Source organism: Ctenocephalides felis, unplaced genomic scaffold, assembly GCF_003426905.1.
Source record: "Ctenocephalides felis isolate EL2017-DRISC unplaced genomic scaffold, ASM342690v1 CF-g0.4_SCAFFOLD_01604, whole genome shotgun sequence".
NCBI classification, from domain to species: domain Eukaryota; kingdom Metazoa; phylum Arthropoda; class Insecta; order Siphonaptera; family Pulicidae; genus Ctenocephalides; species Ctenocephalides felis.
Genome location: NW_020537758.1, coordinates 18,136,219 through 18,159,808, shown reverse-complemented (window position 1 = coordinate 18,159,808; position 23,590 = coordinate 18,136,219). Strand labels below are relative to the sequence as shown.

General features: G+C 26.3%; 1 protein-coding gene across 1 annotated transcript; it reads left to right on the top strand.

Annotated features, from left to right (window-relative positions):
• Positions 1-2,443: 2,443 nt before the first annotated feature.
• Positions 2,444-23,356, top strand: LOC113372476 (monocarboxylate transporter 12). Its single transcript, XM_026612809.1, has 5 exons — positions 2,444-2,638; positions 15,492-15,615; positions 18,592-19,752; positions 22,425-22,628; positions 22,896-23,356. Exons 2-5 carry the CDS (start codon positions 15,492-15,494, stop codon positions 23,054-23,056), a joined length of 1,650 nt encoding a protein of 549 aa, XP_026468594.1. The 5' UTR covers positions 2,444-2,638; the 3' UTR covers positions 23,057-23,356.
• The last annotated feature ends 234 nt before the right edge of the window (positions 23,357-23,590 follow it).

Below are 23,590 nucleotides of genomic sequence, written 5' to 3'. Positions count from 1 at the left end.
GTGATAAATTAATTGCTCTTTGATTAATTCCGGGTAGAAATATTTTAGCTCAATTTGTTGATTGTAACGAATTGTAGTGTTAAATTTTCGGAGTAATTTTCTCTACTTTTAAATACATTGTGCCAAAATTATTGGTGTTCGTCAAAGTGTCTCTTATTCAATTTTGTTTAGGATTACTTCAACTCAATTTATGAATTCTTACACATCATACAACATTTTGTAGAGTTAAATTTTTGGAGCAATTTTCTTCATATTTGTATAAACTGTACCAAAAGTGTTGGTGTAAATAAAAGTGTGCCTCTTGTTTATTTCTGCCTGGGAATGTTTCTACTCATTTTCATTGAAATTTTTCCTCTACTAATTATTTTCTACATATGCATCATAACAAAAACCAAATGTTCATGCACTGACACTTGCTGAACAGCTGAATCAGTGTTTGAGCAAGAATAATGACACATGGCCATGTGCCATCGAGGCAGGATTATACTAAAACACATGGATTTGTGATAAATAAATACAAAATATTTATATATTGTCTGATCAATGACACATTTTGTTTAAATACAGTATTTATTTTTTACAAATCTATCTGTACAAAAATTACATTTATTAGGTTTTAATGTGGTACGAGCAAAAAATTCAAAAACTACCAATTTTTTTGGAAATAATTATTTTTGAAATTAATTATAACAAAAAAAATAAAAATATGAGTTATATCGATCTGAAAAAATACATAAAAATATTAAAATTGAACAGTTTGATTGAAGGGTCTATCAACAATTAATTATTTACACATGAATATAGATTTTAACAGAACATTTTAAGACATTATAGTTTTTTCGTCTCTATTTAAATAAATTGGTTTTTTGAAAACAACTTGTTAAAAGAGGATTTTGACTAATCAACAATTTCAACACAACTACACTTTTTACACCTTAAACGTCTTGAAAATCTGGTTTATCAAATAAATTGTGAGGCTGTGATTGAGTTTATGTTGGTAAAACAGCCAAAATTTAATAAAACGATTTCAACAAGGTAAACGCAATTTTAAAAATCCCAAATCAAAACTGTGCTTACAGAACACATTAGCACATAATATAGACTTTTTTAAACCGACTGTACTACATTTAAAAAAAATACACAAAAGACGTATTATTCATAAACATTTAAAACGTACTCTGTGCAATACAAATATATGTTATCAAAACTGGGTTTCTTTTTTTCTAATTTATTACTAATTACATGTAAGATTTTATATTATCATACACTTACATTTTTATAGAAGTTGTTATGTTAATAAAATTGTAAAAAAAAAACAAATTTTAAGTACTTATAATTTTTTAACTTCTCGTAGGGTAAGCTATTATAATCGCGAAAGAAATCGAAAATAATAATTTTTATATATCTTTACGTTTCAAACGTTTCTGAACATTTTGGCATGTGTGTGTGAGTGTATGCGTTTGTGTGTGTGCGGATACAAATTTTTTTCGACGATTTCGAAAACACGGATCAACCGATTTGAATAATTCAGGAAATATTCGATTAGTATTGACGAGTAGACGTGCTGATTAGTTTTTGGGGAAAGCAGGTCCAGCCGTTTCAAAGTAAAAAATTGAAAAGTGACATTTTTATGAAAAACGGAGCATCCAATTTGAATAATTTAAAAAACATTCAAATCATTTTTAGACGGAAGCAAAGGCAGTTTTAGATATTTTGGAGTAAAAAGTGCAAAAATGTCATATGTTTTAAAGAACGGAGTGTCCGATTTGAATGATTCTAAAAACATTCAGGTCATATTGAGAAGAAGACGTGCTTATTAGTTTTTGGAAGAGGCAGTTCTGGTCGTTTCTGAACAAAAAATGTCATTTTTATTTTAAATGGTGCATCTGAGTACAGCGATTCAAAAAACATTTGATTTGTATTAACCTAAAGACGTTTGGTTTATTTATCAATTTTATTTCATTTTCTTATCAAAAATATATTTTTGGCAGATGTCCTGCTAATAGAGTGTACTTAGTTCTGAAATAATAAATTATAAATTATAAAACTCTTGGGTATTTTATAAATATTTTGGATTCTTTGTTCAAAGCTCAACACAACGCATACCTATCCAAACCTCATGGACCAACATATCATATATAGTATATATTTTACAAAGTTTGTCATGACTATAGAATTGATGTATAGAATTTCCAATTTACAACTTAAACAAAACTCAAATTTGTATAATTTTCGATTTAAACGTGTGTGCATATAATCCGAGCCAGTTATCACTAGTCGTCAAGTTCAACAAAATTCAGATAGTCAGTCAGTTAGGTCGCCTGGCATCAGCCGCTCAGTGTTTCAACCGACTCGGTTGAGAAAACATCGGTTCAAAAAAAAAAAAAATTAAAAAAAATTAACATCAGCCAAAAAATTACCATGGCGGGACATTGCACCACGTGGAAATTATTTTATAGTATATTTACACAAGTGTTATAACCTAGAAATTAATTTTTATTTTTATCAATTAGTTCAATTAATGTATAGTATTTTTTCTTTGAGTGCTATATTAGTGCATTTATTTTATACTTAAACGTGATTAGTGATATACAAAGTGCCTAGTTTTATATAGGAATATTACTTCTGATAAGTGAAGGTACGTACGTATCCATAATGAGCAACCTTGTTTTAAATAAATTCATTATCTCAGGGACATTTTGTGATTTTCACAAGTACACAATCTCTAATTAGGTTTCGGCCGAAGAAAAAATCTGTCAAGGGGACGAAAATAAACAGCATCTGGGTACTTTGTATAGAGTAAACATATTTTTTCCAAGTGAAATCTTATTATCCTAAATGTACAGTTATTTTTAAATTTTGTTTATGATTTTATTTGGTAAATACTTGTATGTGCATAAATGTATTTTGAATTCGTCTGAACACCACGTGTATTGCCAACGCGCCAAGTGTAGTTGTCAGAGAAAATAATAATAGAGTCACTCTCTGTTTTAAAAATTATATTTTACTAGTACCTACTATTATATCACCATATGTATTTTAAAATAAATAATTATTCAAAGTCCTTTGAAAAAATCCTAATAATTCTCAAAGTTAAATAAAATATACAACTCAGCTTGTGTTAACAGATAGATTTTAAATTATTTTTTCTCGTATAATTACTTTACAAATTAAAAAATCACTGTATGTGATTAATTTTAATTAAAAAATGAAATCGTGTTCAAATTTTAAATTTAGGTAAAATATCATAATAAAGTATATAAACACAATTTCAGTATATATACTGAAATATGATTATTGTACTAGTTTATGATATCAAATGAATAAAATTCAAAAAAAACTTAAAACAGGGAACTTTGTAATGAAAAGAATCTATTTAAAAATGAAAATAATCTAGTTAAAATTACATTACACACTTGAAAATCACAGTATGTTATAAATTTTAATTCCAAAATGAAACCCAACTAGAATCTTCAATTTAGGTTTGGACAATACTATATAAAAGTGAGTTAACTTGAAACAGAATTTCATTATATATACTAAAATATTGCAAATGTACTTGTTTACAAAGCCGAATTAATGAAATATAAAAAAAACTTAAAAGTGATTAATTTTCAATTAAAAAAATCTCTTGATATTACATTACATTTTTACATTTATCAGTGTAAAAAGAAAGTACTTCATGTGAATCAAAAATTTCGCTAAATAAGTAGTCTAAGTTAATAGTTCATTTGAAATAGAATTTTTTTTGTAGATTTTACATTATATGTTTGAATATCACAGTGATGATTAAGTTCATCATTCGATGAGTTTTAATTCAAGTATAGAATCCAAACAAAGTTTTAAATATAATTCTAACAATAATCCTAGAAAAATGTCTGTTATGGCTGGTATGTCAATACATTATTTTACAATAAAAAAATTGGTTCAAACTACTTTATATATTAATAAGAAAGTACTTTTATGTGACGCTGAGCTTTAAACCAAAAATAGAATTCAATTATTTCTAATTTGGCTTAAGAATTATTAGAAAAAATTGACTGAAATCAGGTAATTTTTGAATGACAAAATTGTTAAAAATACGTTACAAATAATTTTAACTCTTAGTTATTAAAATACGTTATAAATATTTTATTTTTTTATTTTTATTATTTATAATGTATATTTTAAACATCCAGAGTCAGACAGGAATTTCTGGTATGAGAAATCATATAAAAAATCTAAACATAGTATTTATTTACTTATGTGCCTTTATATTATATGACCATTTTAATACTAGTTTATCATTATTTTGAGAATCCCTACAAAATTTTCAAAAATATAATATATAAAAGATAGAGACAATTTTTCAAGGCTTTTAGTACGTTTTTGGTACAAAATATGCAATCACTAGAACAAACAAATTGGAAAATCTACATATAATGAACTAATGTACTAGAACGTTAATTTTTACAGAAGTCTATTACAAAATAAAATCCACACTCAAAATTTTTAAATATTTCCAACATAAAAATTCCTGAAACATGTAAAATTCGGGAGAAAGTATTCTGTATTTTTTATAACAAATTTTATGTAAAAAATACAATTTTAATAAATTATATTCAATTATTATAATTTTCTAGTTCAGTTCTCATTTCATATCCAGTTTTATATTACGTATTGCACCTGGTATTTCGTAATCATTATTCCATTTCGTAATCAACACGTGCATTTCTTCTAGATAAAAGTACTTGTAATCGAGGGCTTTTATGATTAATATTATCTTTAGTAATAGGAATGGAATTTCTAGTTCAATGGTACCTGTAAAATAAAACACATTAATAGAAAAAAATTAACAAAAATTGTCATGAAATCTTAATAATTTTCATTTAAAAAATAATTAGTGTTAAATTCAATAAATTAGTGTTTTCATTAAATTGAAAACATAATAATTATTTTAAATAATATGTTAGTAACTAAAAAAAATTCTTTCAAGAAAATATATTAAAAAATGTACATATAAATATTATATAAATTACTGTTATTTAAATAGATGGTTAGTCAATATCACAACTTTATCTTTTCACTATTACAACATATAAAATTATTTATGTTAATCAAATTATTCATTACAAATTGATTTCGACTCCAAAATCTCAAGGATAATTATCACAAAGTATCAGTTTGCAAATTTGCTCTTTAGACTTTTGATAAGATAAACTATGTCACCAGTTTCAGAAATTTATATTGAAGTGTATCAGGGCAGTAATATGTATAGATAAATGCTCTTCTTAAATTTCATGGAAATAGTGATTATATTTGATAACATTTATATATATATATATAAATATATATATATATATATATATATATATATATATATATACATATATTTGAATAAATTTGGTTCAAGCTTTGTAGAAAATATTTGCTGATTTATGTTTTTCTGTTTGATGATAATTTGCTTATCACATTACAAACTGATAAAATTGTCAAATTAAAGTAGGTCGAAATATTTGGACTTGGGTAAATCTAGGAAGACGATAAGACATTATGATAAGGAATTTTATATATTGATCTAAAATAATAAATTAAAATTAAAATCATATGATAAAATCTCCAAACATTGTCTTGTGTGGTAGAATACTCTATAATAATTTAATACAATGTTTGGGAATTTTATAAAATTTAAATTATCTGTTAATATTTAACTGATGATGATACAAATCATAACTTCGAAAAGTTTGAAAAATAATATACTTTCCACTCACATAAATTTATTAATTATTATTTAATAAAATGAACTAAATAAAGAAACATGAATAAATTTATTTGAATTATTTACTCATAAATACTTAATACGAATAAATTTATAAATAATTTATGAATAGTAATACAAATAAATTTAATTAAAAAATTTACCTATAAATATTTTTTTATTTTTTCTCTTTCTTATATCTAATAATTAATTTTTTATTATAATTTTATAAGCAATTATGTACCATTTCTTATCAACTATTATTTTTTTCATTTTGTTGATTTATGTTTTTTTAATTACTATTATGCAATCGGTTATAATAATTATTAATTACATATATATTTTGCATAAAATTATTTTACATATCATAACAAGTAAACAATTTTACGAAAGCTTATTCAAATAAATTTATTATTTATACAGCAATTATAATAATATAATAATATTATTTATTATTATATAAATGACTTAACACTTCTCACTTATATTTATGTGAATAATTTGAACTAAATAAAGTAATACGAATAAATTTAATCCAATTATTCATCTAAAAATATTTCTTTATTTGTTCTCTTTCTCACATCTAATAATTAATATTTTATTGTAATATTCCTTAAGTAATTATGTGCTGATTTAGCACCATTTCTTGAAACTATTTTTTTATTTTGTTGATCTATGTTTTTTAATTACTATTATGCAACCGGTTGTAATAATTATTAATTACATATATATTACATAAAATTATTTTGTATATCATAACAAGTAAAAAATTATCAGAAAGCTTATTTCAATATGTTTATTGTTTATACACAAATTATAATAATATAATGAAAATATTTATTATCATATAAATGACTTAATACTACTCACATATATTTATATGAATAATTTGAAATAAATAAAGTAATACTAATAAAATTATAATTAAATTATTTATCTAAGAATAATTCTTTATTTGTTCTCTTTCTCACATCTAATAATTAATATTTTATTGTAATATTCCTTAGGTAATTATGTGTTAATTCAGCACTATTTCTTGAAACTATTTTCTTATTTTATTGATTTGTGTGTTTTTAATTACTATTATGCAATCGGTTGAACTAATTAGTAATTGCATATATATTTTACATAAATTATTTTGCATATCATAACAAGTAAACAATTATCAGAAATTTTCTTTAAATATGTTTATTGTTTATACAGAAATTATAATAATGTAATAAAAATATTTATTATTATATAAATTACTCGACTGAGATTTAAAACAATTATTCAATATTCTATGTATGATATTTGAAATTTTAAAAATAATAACTTTAGGCGTTTTTTGTGTGATTTGATTTTGTGTGAAATTGATTGTAAAATAAACTTTTTTATTATTTATATTAAAAATTACTACTATGAATATTCTCTATAATTCTATTATTGGTTTCAGTTATAAAATGTGGGATGTTCCCAATTTTAAAGTAAAAATATATCAGGATCTCTCTTGATAATTATTATTTATTTTACCAAAAATTTAAAATTATTTAAAGACATTTTAGCATTTTTTTGTAATCTGAATATCGTATCACTGAACAATGAAAATGATAATTAATATTCTAATTTACTTCCATGTATAAATATTATTTCTAACAGTAAGTATGATGAGTTGTAATGAAAATTAGCAAGGCAAATATTTGTACAACTGTTTCTGAAGGCTAGACATGTAGTCATATATGTGATTTTTTTACTTCTACAAAATAATTTAAATGACCAATTTTATTATATAAATTAAATACACATTTTTTTCATGCGTGTAATTGACATTCAATTTTAGAGTCAAATACCTGAATAAATTAGAAAAATTGAGTGCTAAATTGTTGCTGACGCAAATATGAATCTTTAAATAAACATATATAGATACATATATGAATATTTATATATATATATATATATATATATTGATTGTTTCTTTTCCGAACAGTAAATCCAATAATAAAAAACAATTTGTTTTTTATTATTGGATTTACTGTTCGGAAAAGAAACAATCAATATATATATATATATATATATATAAAGTATATTTGAAACAGAACAACGACGAGGTTTATTGCTTATGGCGAGCCCATGTCATTGGCCTATAAAAAGTGACAGTAAAATTGCACATTAATTTGCGTTTTTTGTACACTCTGCACATACCTTTAAACTTTCTATGAAATATTATAAATAATTAAATTCTAATTAGGATTGATAATTTCAAGAAATTTATTAAATTGCTGCATATGTTTAGCCAAAGAGATTGCTATACTTGATCTCAATTATTTATCAATCCACATTGACGTTAATTTATTATCTTTAGTGTATTTATATTTAAAAAATAAATATATATATATATATATATTATTATTTTGTGATAATAATATATTTTATACATTATAAAATTTCTGTTCTGCACACTTCTGTTTACTACGACCGGTATGACATGTACAATCAAAACAAAAAATATTTTATTATCGTTCAAAATATGAAAAACTCCTGTTACCACTTACCCTTATTACAATAAACTCTTAGCTTTTCTACATCATTTATAATAATTTTTTATTCCCATACAAAATCTAAAGATATATTTTTTCAATAATATTCTCTACATTTTAAATTACATTGTTTAACTAAAACTTTAAAAAATATAATTAACGCGAAAGAATTAATTTAAAAATTATTAAAATTAAAAATGTATATATATATATATATATATCATCCATGTCGGTTAATAGTATAAAGTTTATTTTGTTCATAAAAGTACATAAAAATATTACAGCATAAAAATGTAATTAATTTATTATTTATATTGATTTATAGTATCATCTCTAGCTTATATTGATAAAGAAAAATATAAAGTTGTTTTCTAGCTTTTATTAATTTTGGCTAAAATTGTAGCTTTTATTACTTGATTGTTGAACAAGATTTTTACATTAGATATAAATTTACTCATATTTATCAAAACTTTTATCGGGGAGAATTTATTCTTGCATTCTTCATACAATTCTGAAATATTATAAATAAAATATAGAAGGAAAGTTAGAAGGCTAAAATGAATAATGAACAAATTCATCATATATTTCAAACCACGCTTCATATCATTTAATTTGACCAGAATCTATAAAAAAACAATAAAGATATTCTCTATATATTAAACGTTCGCGTTTTGATTTTTTGCAGACTCGCTCCAAACTCGTTTTGTAACAATAAGAAAAAAATGTATAGAGTCGAAATTCATTTGAAATAGAACAGAAAATATTTTTTGTATCAATAACAAAAAGTATAGAGCCGAAATGAATTTAAAATAGAACAAAAAATATTTTGCTTTATTATATATATATACATACATATATATATATATATATATATATATATATATATATATATGTTATTCCAAACTCAACCTTGCTGTTTTGTTCTGCTCTTGGTCTTACCAGAATTAATTCACGAGGAATTAATTTGTTTATTTTTGATTTCAATATATTCAAACTAGTGATCGCATATTCATAACATTTAAATTATGAAGTCAATGTAAATTTTGCATATTATAAAATACAGCATTTGTTTTGTTTTTGTTTGTAGCAAAAATAATTAATGAGGGAGCTAGCTTTATGCCGGTTTTATTAATTTAGTATAAAAAAGTTGATGGAGATTGTTAGATGAAATGTTTTTATTATTATATCAACATTCGTAGTAATACAATAATATGATGCAGCAGATTTGTGAATTTCTTGAAACTTGGCACACATTGTTATTATACTTGACCCAAATTGTGATAAAAATTTTGAGTCGGTACATGCAATAGTTTTTGAGATATGCGAGATTACTTAAAAATTGAACTTGGCCAGCATTGGCGATTACGGACCAATGCACTCTGACCTGAAACTAGCGGAGTTTTAGGTTGAGAGCACTTTTAGCCTACCGAAAATTTAAACAATTGCATCATTGTATTTTCTCGAAAGCGGAATTTGCGATTTTGTTGAAATTTGGTACAAATTATGACTATACTTTACTAAAAATGTGACCAAAATTTAAAGTTGGATCGTTCAATAGTTTCTGAGATATGCGGGGTCGATGGGTGGCTTTCTCCAAGCTCAATACTAACATTTAAACAGATGGTACGTTCTCAAAAACACTATTTGCGATTTTGATGAAACTTGTCACATATTGTCACTATACTTTACCAAAAATGTGACCAAAATTTAAAGTTGGGTCGTTAAATAGTTTCTGAGATATGCGGGGTCGATGGGTGGCTTGCTCCGAGCTCAATACTAACATTTAAACGGATGATATGTTCTCAAAAATACTATTTGCGATTTTGATGAAACTTGACACACATTGTCACTATACTTTACCAAAAATGTGACCAAAATTTAAAGTTGGGTCGTTCAATAGTTTCTGAGATATGCGAGGTCGATGGGTGGCTTGCTCCGAGCTCAATACTAACATTTAAACAGATGGTATGTTCTCAAAAATACTATTTGCGATTTTGATGAAACTTGACACACATTGTGACTATACTTTACCAAAAATGTGACCAAAATTTAAAGTTGGGTCGTTCAATAGTTTCTGAGATATTCGAGGTCGATGGGTGGCTTGCTCCGAGCTCAATACTAACATTTAAACAGATGGTATGTTCTCAAAAATACTATTTGCGATTGTGATGAAACTTGACACACATTGTGACTATACTTTACCAAAAATGTGACCAAAATTTAAAGTTGGGTCGTTCAATAGTTTCTGAGATATGCGAGGTCGATGGGTGGCTTGCTCCGAGCTCAATACTAACATTTAAACGGATGGTATGTTCTCAAAAATACTATTTGCGATTTTGATGAAACTTGACACACATTGCTACTATACTTTACCAAAAATGTGACCAAAATTCAAAGTTGGATCACTCATTAGTTTTTGAAATATGCGAGATTGCTTAATAATTGAACTTGGCCGACATTGGCGATTACGGACCAACGCACTCTGACCTGAAACTAGCCGAGTTTTAGGTTGAGAGCATTTTTAGCCTACGGAATATTTAAACAGGCATCATGGTAATTTCTCAAAAGCGGACTTTGCGATTTTGTTGAAACTTGGCACATATTATAATTATACTTTATCCAAACTGTGACAAAAATTTTGAGAAGGTGCATGCAACAGTTTTCGAGATATGCGAGATTAATGGGTGGCTGGCTCCGCGCTCAATACTAATATTAAAACAGATGGACAGCGGAGTTTGCGAATTTGTTGAAACTTGGCATATATATTGACTTTTTGTCTCTATATATGGCAATTGTAATTTATGGCTAACATTATAGTTCATAATTTCATTATATGTATTTTTTTCTATATATTTTTTCTTGTATATAGAGGGTATGCCATCTAACATTTTTCATTTTCATTTTTTTTTTCAACGGTCAGCCGAGTTTTTTTTTCATTTTTGAATGAAATTAATATAATCATTATTACCTGAATTTCATCATTAACTGAAAGGATTGTACTTTCAAATAAAAAAAGAAATTTGAGAAAATATACATTAGTTTTCCAAAAAAAAAAATATTTGGCGGACCCTATATTATATTAGTTTCTTTGATATATAAATTTTCTGTGTATGGGAGGTGTACTTATAAATCTCGTTCATATTTCTTATATCATCTCTTTGTTAGTTGTATATGATGTAGTTTGTATATAAAGTTACAAAGAGTTGTTTTCTAGTTTTTATTAATTTTTATTGTTCATCAGAATTTTTGTCTTGCATATTTAGTCAAATTTAACAAGGTATACCCATTGTCTTTTTCGTGCGTTTCAAAAAAATATTAATACATTTGATTTGAAAAACATAGAGAAAATAATAAAAATATAATAAAGACAATATTTTATGGTGCATGACAAGTTCGTAAGCCTAATCCTGTCACAAAAATGTTTTGTATCAACATATATCAAATTAATATTTGCTTTGAGAGAAGCCTTGGTCGAGAGTTAATTATCTCATTAGTGCAGAATGCAATGAATAATCATAATTTGCATAATACGCTTTATGCAAGATGCGATCTTACCGACTCTACTCGCTAGTACAATCATTGTCGTTTATTTATTTATTATCTCTATAATATTAAACGTAGTGTATTTATCGTTTTTACAATAATATGAGAAGTGCATCGAAATGAAAATGCTTTTGTTGCTCCTTTGACATTTGCTCTGGCCAAGTACCCGTGGCACGTAATATATACTCCGACTTAGCGTCGAGGACGACATAGAAAATAGTGCAATAGTCTCCAAGGAAAAAGTACGTTGGGTTGCATTTACTAAAGAAAAGAATAAAATGATATTAAGAAATGCTTCCTGTCTTTTTTTGTTAGAGCGATACTTAAGAATGGAACTATGTACACTATACATATACTTCACATATATATACATTGTTAGGGAGATTTTTGTCACAGGTTGTAGAGATTTATGTATGTGTGTTAAGTACAATTTTATGCCAACAGTTACATAATACTGTTCAAAAAAAATATTTTGAATAAAATGAATTTGAATTCGATTTTTCACTTCCATCTCTTTTTTAGTTAGCACAGCAGAAACTAGATAAAATTTAGAACAATTTCATGCTAGCAGTTGCAAACTGCCCGATGAAAATATTTTGAATAAAACGACTTTGTATTAGATTTTTTATTCTTTAGCAATAAATAATAGATTTGGGACATTTTTTTAGTTTTTGTCAAAAAACTCAAAAACTTTGTATAGGGGTAATTTTTTTAGTTAGCACAGCAGAAGCTAAATAAAATTTACTAAAATACCCTGTCAACAATTGCGTACTGTCCGATAGAAATATTTTGAATAAAACGACTTTGAATTCGATCTTTCATTATTCTTTAGCAAGAAAGAGAAAATTTGGGACACTTTTTTGGTTTTTGTCAAATAACTCATAAATATCATATGAAAGCATCCTTTTTCAGTTAGATAGAAAGAAACTGGATAAAATTTACTACAAGTCCATGTGTTTTAAACTGTCCGATAGAAATGTTTTGAATAAAACGTTTTCGAATTCGTTTTTTTTATGACTCCTTGCGTTTAACTAGTCCGAAATGGTCCGATTTATCTTTACCAAAAACAATTTTTTGCCTTAAAAAGTTATGCAAGAAAAAAATTCTTGTCGTTCCCATTAATATTTATTTTCCTATGTAAATATTAAAAGCTGCGTGCGAGCGGTTATCTACATTCATAAATACGCAGTTTTGCACGATGTTTTTCATAGATAAAATATATTATATTTTCACATTATATTAGTTTATGAAATAGATTAGATAGTGCAAATTGATAAAAGTTATAAAAACCCAGTGTGTGCGCATAATCATTGTTTTGTATTCGAATTCTGATATCCTAATCTTTTTTATACAACATGCTAGATTTCACACGATAATTTGATTACTGTTTTTGAAGATATGAATTTTTGATTAAATTTTTTAGGTGAAAACGTGTATAATATTTACATTACACATGTCAGAAAAAAATTAGATGTGATAAAATCACGGGTTTGCTGCAAAAGATGATAATACTTATAGCTTTTATTTTCTCATCTGAACAAAATCTTGGAAAAAATGTATCGTACTTTTTCTAAGACGTGACTTTTACATTTATCCGATGCTGTCGCATCGGCTTTGACTCGATTTCTCTTTAATCCAATCTTTTCCACAAAACCGATACGATTTCGCGATTTTGTGATTTTCAGATATGTCGCATGAAATGGTCAAGCTGTATATTTGATTCAGAAGAAATTGTGAATTATGGTACAGCTTTTCGAAAAAAGTATTTATGTAAGTCATAGCCGTGGAAATAGAGAAATTTATAGGAAAAAAATCATACTTTAAAGTAGAACTTTTCAAGAAAAATATAGGAGGTCATTTAAAGATAAAGGGCCATTTAGAGAGCACAAGCATTTGTTTCTAAAAATGATAAAAATATGTAAAAGACTAAAATTATTTATTTTTATTTCGAGTATGATTCATTTAAGTTCCATATTGCAGCTAAATTTAAACAAATAAATTTCTATTTTTTTCATATATTTTCTAAAGCTAAAGCTCCACTTTAATGGGGCATTCTACATATTAAATAAAAGAAAAATGTTAAAGTTAAAAGCAAATTATTTTTACTGAAAAGAATGATACATGTTACCAATAACATTATTTTATGCTACATACAGAGTTTTGCAAAATATTTTTTTTATATTTTTTCACGATACAATGGTTCCTGAATAAATATTTTTTGGTATTCATTGTTTTTTTGTTCGACGTATTGGCTTCCAAATATTTTCCGAGCAAAATAAACAAATTCTAAAAATGTAACATAACGTAAAATATATACATTTTTAGCAAGATTTATGTGAAGTAAAAGTTGATATACATTTTTGTTCAGTATGTTAAATAATATATATTTAGATTATAATTTTTAATAATTTTATAATTAAAAATAAAAAGGTTAAACTTTCTGCCCCTGGAGGAAAAATTTTGATGTCAAGACAAATAAACAAATTCCAAAAGTGTAACATAACATGAAAAACATACATAATTTTTTTCAATGTTCCTAAATATTTTTGTAAATCAAAATGATCGTAAAAAATAAACAGAATCACTACTAACTACTTAAGCAAGAATTATACAGTAGTAAGAGTTAATATAGAGTTTTCTTCATTATATTAAATAATATATGTTCAGGTTTGATTTTTTTATAATTTCGTAAAACGTTTTTGAAATTAAAAATAAATAGATGGACATTTTGCCCTTGGCTTTTTCTATTTACCCTGCCTTATGAGGTAAAAGGACTTGAGAACAAATTTTGACGTCAATACAAATAAACAAATCAACATAATATATACAATACAGGAAATATATACAATACAGGAAATATATACAATTTTTTTTCTCAATATTCCTAAATATTTTTGTAAAACAAATGATCGTTGATAAATTAAACAAAAATCTCTATCAATACAAGATCTATGTAGAAGTAAGAGTAAATAATATATATTTAGATTATAATTTTTAATAATTTCAAAATTATAAATGAAAAGGTTGAATTTTTTGCCCCTTGGCTGCACTGGAGGACAAATTTTGACGTCAAGATACATAAACAAATCCCAAAAATGTAACATAATATGAAAAATAATGCCTCATAATATTTTTAATATTTCTAAATATTTTTGTAAATAAAATGATCGCAAAAAAATAAACAAAAATCTACCAAAGCAAGATCTATGTTGAAGTAAAACTTAAAATAGGTTTTTGTTCATTATTTTAAATAATATATATTTAGTTTTGATTTTTTTATAATTTCGTAAATTTTTTTTTAAATTTAAAATAAAAAGATGGGCGTTTTTGCACCCTTTTTATTTTTTGACTTTGTATACAAGTACTTTAGTCATAGTCTTGCTGTTCATTTTTACCCTGCCTACGGGGTTAAAAGTGCACACATTTTTGAAAAATATTGGTAATACAGTTAGCTAGAAATTTTACTGAACATAGTCAGATAGTTGTTTGTTTGATATGTGTTATGGGTCATTCTTTTACAAATCGTACGGATTTTTGTAAAAAAAATGTTTTGCAATGTGGTTAGTTAGGTTTTACAACATAATGGCTGGAAGTCAAATTGCCTACCTATGTGTTACCGTTATAATTTTTATCCAAATTAGTATTTTATCTATGCAATCTAAACTTTAATTTACTAAATATTATTTTATTTTCAGATGGCTCATGGTCGTTCAAAAAGAACGAATGGTGACTCTTCGTCCGAAGATGAACTGCCGCCGCCCCCAGACGGAGGTTGGGGCTGGGTTGTCGTTTTTGCATCGTTTATGATACATATAGTCGGTCAGTAACACTTATTTTGTGATAGTAAAAAATAATACTGCCTGTCTAAAATGACGCACCTGCACACTTCTGTATATTGATAGAGAAATAAGTAATTTAAGATTCTATTACTATTTACCCCTGTTGCAAAAACAGTTTACCAGTACGAACTGATTGACTAGAGACAATTGATCTGCAATTATTAGTAAACTAACGCCAATTTATTTCAATGGAATGCATTTACCATTTACATCCAGATAGACCTTAAATAGGTTCCGAACGCAATCCAATTACTCTCTAAATACAACTGGAACAAATGAACGGAAGCTTTTGTTGAGCGTACGCGAGTTTTCCGCGTTATAAAGCAAATTTTTCTCTTTGTGAAAAAGCTGTAGAGCACGCAATAAATCCACGCAAATAGAGAGGTATAGTGGAAATGTTAGGACCTCGATTAACACAACAACGTCGGAACTTTGCTATTTTATGGGAACAATTGTCTACTGGGTTCTCTTCTTTTTCACTTAAGAGTTCGAAGTGCTTACGGACAACTATATCGTTGTATCATAAAATGCCCCTCAGTAATTTTATTTACAGCTTTGAACATCTGAGCAATAAAAATAAAGAGATGTGGGTAATGAATTTAATGGTTTAATTGTTTGTGCTGGTATTGTGAATTTTATGGTGGATACTTAATTATTTTCTAAGCTAATTTAATTTTATTAATTACTTTCCTTATGCATATATTAATAATTAAATGAAATTGGAAATAAAGCTTACCATCGGTTTCAATAATAAATCAAGGACTAGTTTTTTGTTTCAAATCATTTATATATATATATATATATATATATATATATATATATACTAGCTATCCCGCTAGTTCAAATTTTAAATAGCTTAAAAGCTCAAATTTAAGCTTTTTTATAAGTTCAAAAAAATCTTAATTGAAATTCAGTCAAAAATATTTATTGAAAGAAGGATGAATAATTACTGGATTTCTATAATGACTAGCTAATGAATAACGTTTTGTGGTAGGAGGGTAAAAATTTAGGGCTGTATATAGCTTAAGGGTGACTTTATCTTAACCACGACTTTCACGACTTCTAATTATATAAAATTATGTTCAAAGTGTTTGTTGTTTCATATACTAATATATAATAACTTGAAATTTGAAATAGATTTTATACAAAAGATATAAAATGAAATACTAAAATAACTTCTATAGTTTACTACAAAGTTGTAGTAATCTCATATTTTATAGACTTATTACATATTATATTAAATATAATATAAATTGGACAAATTATAGTGGATGATTGGATACACTCTTTTATATGAATTGTTTTACAAATTAGTCATTTACATATTTTACAAAAATTGATATTCTAATTTTACAGTTATCAAAAAAGTAGTATATATTTCTGTAATAATCTGTTTAGGAATCGAAAGTATCTATTTGATTTAAATAAATCTGCTGGTAAATTTAAGTATGTGTGCTTTTTAATACTTGTTTGGCCAATATTCGTGATCACAAATTTTTTGACCATTAATTGTATTGTGTATCGAATATTTTTTCAAATTATTTAGAATATTTTATTACATAGATTTCAGTTTTGCTGCGTTTAAAATGATTTTATTATGTTTTCATAAGTTTCTTAAGAAACGTTACCTTATGAAAAGTTTTAAATTTTTAAGAATTTCTTTTTCATAAAATATTACATCTAAGTTAAATTTATGATCTTTAGAAATTTTCCAGCTGTTATAAGCCTATATGAACTTTTAAAGCTTTATATAAATCCACATCAAAGTTCGGAAAATTGGTTTAGTATGTCTGAGAAAGATTACGAATATTATTTTATGTATTTTTAACCGTTGATGCTTTCGGACTTTTTTAAAACTAGATAAGATAATTTAATCAGTAAAATATTAAAAAACATCTACGCCATTTTTATTTACATGCCATTAGATACAATGATGAATAAATATTATTGGATTATTATGTACTAATAAATCAAATGAGTGACAGTTATTTATTTGTTGTTATTTGCTATCAATAGCATTCGACCAATATGTATTGACGATAAGTAAATATAGATCATAATATATAATAGCTATTAAAACATCAATAAACTTTGATACCGCACAAATTATATACCATTAAATTATATATCAGCAGATGATTTAATTTTAATCACATGCACCAGTTTATACAATTTATTTGATTTTATGGTACTCATGAAGCTTTATCTTTGTAATAAAAGCATAAAATTTTATTGTATAAATATTTAACTTATAAATGCATAATTTGAAATATAATGTATGGTAGAATTTAGTTATATACATTATCTAAATTTACGCAAATCATTATAAGAACTTTCATATAGTCTATTTTGTTTGCTGCAAAAATTTTTTTCTGGCTTTTTTGAGTTGGCAATAATTATATTACATAAAACTGCGATTTTATTTTAACAAATTAAATGCATTATTGGTCCATTTTATATGTTAAATAGGTATATATATTTTTTAATTAAGATCAAGTTGGAAGATTATCTCACAATAATTAATAAAATATTGTTGAAGTTCTATGTACTTCTTAATGATCTTGCTTTTACTATTGCATTTTCATGTCCATCACATGTGTCAGTAAATATATATGAAATTTAACTACAAATTTGCACATAAACTTAAATCAAAACTTAAACCATTGTTAAATTACCTTAAGTTATTTATTTAATTAATTATAATTTTATGATAGGGGTCTGAAATATGTTCGTAAGTTCGCATATAGTTTTACATGAGAAAGCAAACTTTTAACTGCACCAAACTTTCACGGTCTCGTTAAACAATTTATATGCTTCAGTTGTTCAAAATTGATGTTGAAGTACTTGTGCAAGTTAAATATAGAAAAATATAAAAAAACTCAAACAGAAAAATGAAAATATTTCACTTAGATTAGTTCCGAATATTTTTTAAATAATTTTGTTTTTCTCTTTTCAGCGGACGGAATCACATATTCTTTCGGTATTTTCTACGACAAATTTCTGGAAGTATTCAAAGAAGGCAATGCAAAAACAGCATGGATAGCTTCAATATTAGTAGGAGTAACTTTAGGTTCCGGACCAATTTCAAGTGCTTTTGTCAACCGTTACGGTTGCAGAAATGTTACCATGGCTGGTGCTCTACTCGGAGGATTCTGCCTAGTTATTAGTGTTTTTGCCCAAAATGTGATGACATTATTGATAACCATCGGTCTGGGCACAGGAATGGGGTTTGGATTGATATATCTTCCAGCCATTGTCAGTGTTACAATGTACTTTGAAAAATATCGGTCTTTGGCGACAGGTATTGCAGTATGTGGGTCCGGTTTTGGTACCGTGGTATTCGCACCTTTAACCGAAATTTTTATACAAGAATACGGTTGGCGAGGAGCCATGCTTTTAATGGGTGGTATAGTTTTTCATTGTATATTTTTTGGTGCATTGTTTAGGCCTTTGGAGTATCCCAAACAACCACGGTCTGTAGAAGCACCTCCTTTGAAAAAGAAATTTGAGATTCCGCGATCTAATAGTGTAGGACACTCTATGGAAAAAAGTAAGACGGAAACAATGCGACTAGCGCAAAGTCAGCCTTCGTTAGGATCCTTGCATAGTAAAAAATCTTCCACATCAGCGTTTCAACGAAAGGATGTTTTTTACCAAGGAAGTTTGATAAAACTAGGTGAGCGTCAAAGCAAGCAAGGTATCCCTGAAGCAATGAAGCTCTTGGATAAACGAGGATCTTTAGTTCGTGAAAATTTACGAAAACCATCAATCATCAGTAGACAAATGATGCGGCCTGAAGTCGAACGTCGGAAGTGTTGTCCAGACGTCGACCTGGACACGTTCAAAGAAATGATGGACTATACTCTCTTCACAGATCCCGTGTTCATAATATTTCTTATATCCAATTTTGCGACCAGTATAGGTTTCAACGTGCCCTATGTCTACATCGTGTCTCAGGCTAAAATCGTCGGCTTGACTGGAGATCAGGGCAGCTATCTGCTGAGCGTGATCGGAATTGCTAACACTGTCGGCAGAATTGTTCTGGGTTATCTCTCAGATAAAACGTGGGTCAACAGATTACTCGTTTACAATATCTGCTTGACCATTAGCGGAATTGGTGAGTGAATATAATGTTATCAGTCATTGTACATTCAGTTGAATATTTTATAAAAAATAATTATGAGAATTTGCTGGGTAATTGATATTTCATTTGCGTTGTGCTCGTTTTGATGGCCTTGATCATTTTAGAGCATGCTTTGGTAAAATCTATAGATAGGGAAAAATTTAGTCAGAATCATGTACTTAATTTATTAACTTTTTCTTGATAATATCTTAAGGGGGCATCCATTAATCACGTGAGATTTTTGCGGGGACAAAAAATCACGAAATATCACGTGGTGGAGGGGTATAGTAAGATATCACGGGTATTTATTTTCCATCTAAATTTTTTTTAAAAAAATCCAAACATTTTCAAAAAAAATCAAAAATCTTACAATTTTTCTCGTAACTAAAAATACACGCGATTTTTAGTGGCAATATCACCACATATCACTAAGGGGGAGGAGGGGTCCAAAAATCCTTAAAAAATCGATCACGTGATTAATGGAGCATATGAAATACTAAATTATGACACAAATATCTTACAATGGCAATTACTGAATATTGACAGTAATGGTCGTATGACCTCGCCTTGGAGAACCTTAAATTTATTTCCAATTTTACATTACTGTAATTATTTTAGGCGTTAAGATTTTGAATTTATTGCTGTCCGATTTTGGGCAGTCGATTAACAATAAATTATTCGCATATTGAAATATACAGATGTCATTCAGATTCATAATTGGTATTAAAAATGTTGGTCGCACTAATAACTAGCTAATTGGCGGTAATTCCAATTTATTGCTTTGTAAAATTTTCATAAAAAAGCTGATTCATGTACATCTAATTTCATTTAAGCTTGCTAAGGCAAGATTTTCAAAATATAGAGAATTTCTAAAGATTCTCTATATTGGAGCTAACAAATTTGGCTGAAAATGGAGACTACTGATCACGTGAGACTTAAAAGAAGGGGGGGGGAAGGAGTTTGACAGAAAATCACAAAATATTACCAGAAAAAAAGGCTGGTAGGATACTAAGTGTAATTATTTCTTACCTGAATTTTAAAAAAATGCAAATTTTTCAAAAAAAAAAACAATTTAACATTGTTTCTAGGTACTCATAACACATTGCTACGTAAGGGTGGAGGGTAATTTTAATTATCACCATATATTACCAAAGGGCCTTAAAAATCCTTAAAAGTCGATCACGTGATCAATGGACGCCACCTTATATCGTATCATAATCTTTTTATTGAAAATTACATACAGATCGTATGTAATAATACGATACAAAATTATAGTAGCGCACTTTTTTTATATTATTTTATCAACATATTAATTTAATGATAAATTTTATATTCGACGTATTTTTTTTCAATTCATTATTGTAACAAAAATGGTTTACTTTAACATGTTATGGAATTTAGAACTCTTGTAGAATATTTAGAAATATAAATATAGAATAATATATAGAAATTTAAGTAACGCCGTTTTGTAGATAATTTCATTTAGATGTTATCCCTTTTTAGCCAAAACTTTAATTGTACCTAAGTTACCACTCAAAAAACACTATTTTTTATGTCGCACATATATGACTGACATGGATCTATATTAATACTTTTTAATACTCATGAGTGGCATCGTGTTAATATTACCGCATTCAATATTATATCGAAACCGTAAAATCTCAATAAACAAAATTATCTGTTAAGTTTGTTAATGTATTCATATGTTTTTTCCTATAATTTTTTCATATAATATATTACGCACATTTTGCCCTTGGATTTAACTTTGTAAGGTGAGGCCATGATTTTGCGTCACATTGACCCCTGAATTTTAATACGCTATATATGTATATAAATATATATATATATATATATATAATATATATATATATATATATATATATATATATGACTGACTATATATATATATATATATATATATATATATGTGTAGGAAACAGTTTAGCGGTTATTTGACCTCAAAACGTATAAAAAATGTTTTTATCGCGTTTTTTATTAATACTCATACAAGGTTTTTTTACAGAATTAATACATACATTATTCTTGGAAAATATTTAAAAAAACAGATTTCAATATATAAATTTGGACAAGTGGTACTTACACTTGACAAGAAATACTACATACAATACTTTTTTTGCCTAAATTCATATATTATATAGATCATAACAGATACTGGTACCTATTTTAAAGAGTCTTACTTAATAATTAATGTTAATAGCTAAATTCTCTTAATTAATATTTGACTTTTGACAAAGTTAAGAGGATAAGATCATGTTTACTAATCATCTCATGCTCTTAATAAATGCACGCAATACTCCCACATTATAAATAAGCTATATTAATAAACTCATTAATAGAAACGACTATTTAGTGATACAAATTGGGCATAAAAATAATACTAAAAATAAATATATAGGGGTTGTGATCTTTTTACGAATATTTTGTTTTATTATTAACTCCTCTAAGAATAAGCTTATGTTTTTTCACCAGAAAACCCAATTTGCTAATTTTGTTTTTGCAATGTTTCAAATGACTCTGAATCGTTTGAGACCTAATACTAATAAGTGAATTGAATACTAATTCACATTTCAGTACTTCATTAAAAAGTGTTTTTTTTATAATCTGTAGAAAATATAATTATTTCCTAAATTTTATTTATATTTCAGGAACTGCTCTAGTAACAGAATTATGTTTCGATTTTGTAACAATGGCAATTTATGCCTCAGTTTTTGGATTTACGATAGGAGCCTATGTTGGCCTAACTTCTGTGATTCTTGTTGATCTTCTTGGTTTGGATAAATTGACGAACGCCTTTGGATTATTGTTGCTCTTCCAAGGGGTTGCTAGTTTAATTGGACCCCCTATAATTGGTAACTTATTAATATTCTCATTTTATTCGACTTATTATTGAATCCATACTAACATCTATTATTTACAATTAATTTTTAATTACTTGAACTAATTTTAATTCATATTTTCATTATTTGCAATTAAGAAATACATGCAACCCTAAGTTTTCACCTCCCAACCGATTAACACCTGAGTCAATTTATTCAGATTTTTATTGTAATTTTAATTAATTTTTTTCTGTCTATTTCTATTGAATTTTTTATCTAATTATATATTACAAATTTTAGGTTTTATCTACGACTTAACGGAATCCTACAAATACGGTTTTCTCCTAGCCGGCATGTGTATTGCAGCCAGTGGCGCCGTTCTATTCCTAATACCCCCCCTGCAAAAAATGAAAGAACGAAAAGAAAAAAAGCTCCATGCTTTAGAAATTGCTGGGCTTTAATAAATTTGTGATTATCTTCAAAGAGTACAGGGAGATTTTTACAAACTAGAAAAGCATAGTGTTATGTGATGAAATATTTAATTCCAGATAGACAATCAAGTGATGAAAAAAATTTATATTTATATATATTTTTAGAGAGTTTAATATTCGTCCAAATGAGGCAAGACAGTTGAATATTTTAGGCTAAGGATATTTTTAATAATATTTGTTTTTTATATTATATTTGTTATAATGCTCAAGTTTATTTAAAGGCGTATTTACATAGCATTTTTTAATGTAACTTATTTTGATGACTTATGTATGGGGATTAAATATATATATATATATATATATATATATATATATATAAAAGATGATAAAATGTACAAAAATACTACTTTATTTAAATTTTGTTTTTATTTTTGATAATACATGATATATCAAGCATATATCAAGATAGAGACTAAGAAAAGGCTAAAATTCATAAAGTTTAAAATATTAATTTATTAAGAAAAATTTAATTATTAAATTAAGATTTCTTACTGAATTAAGAAA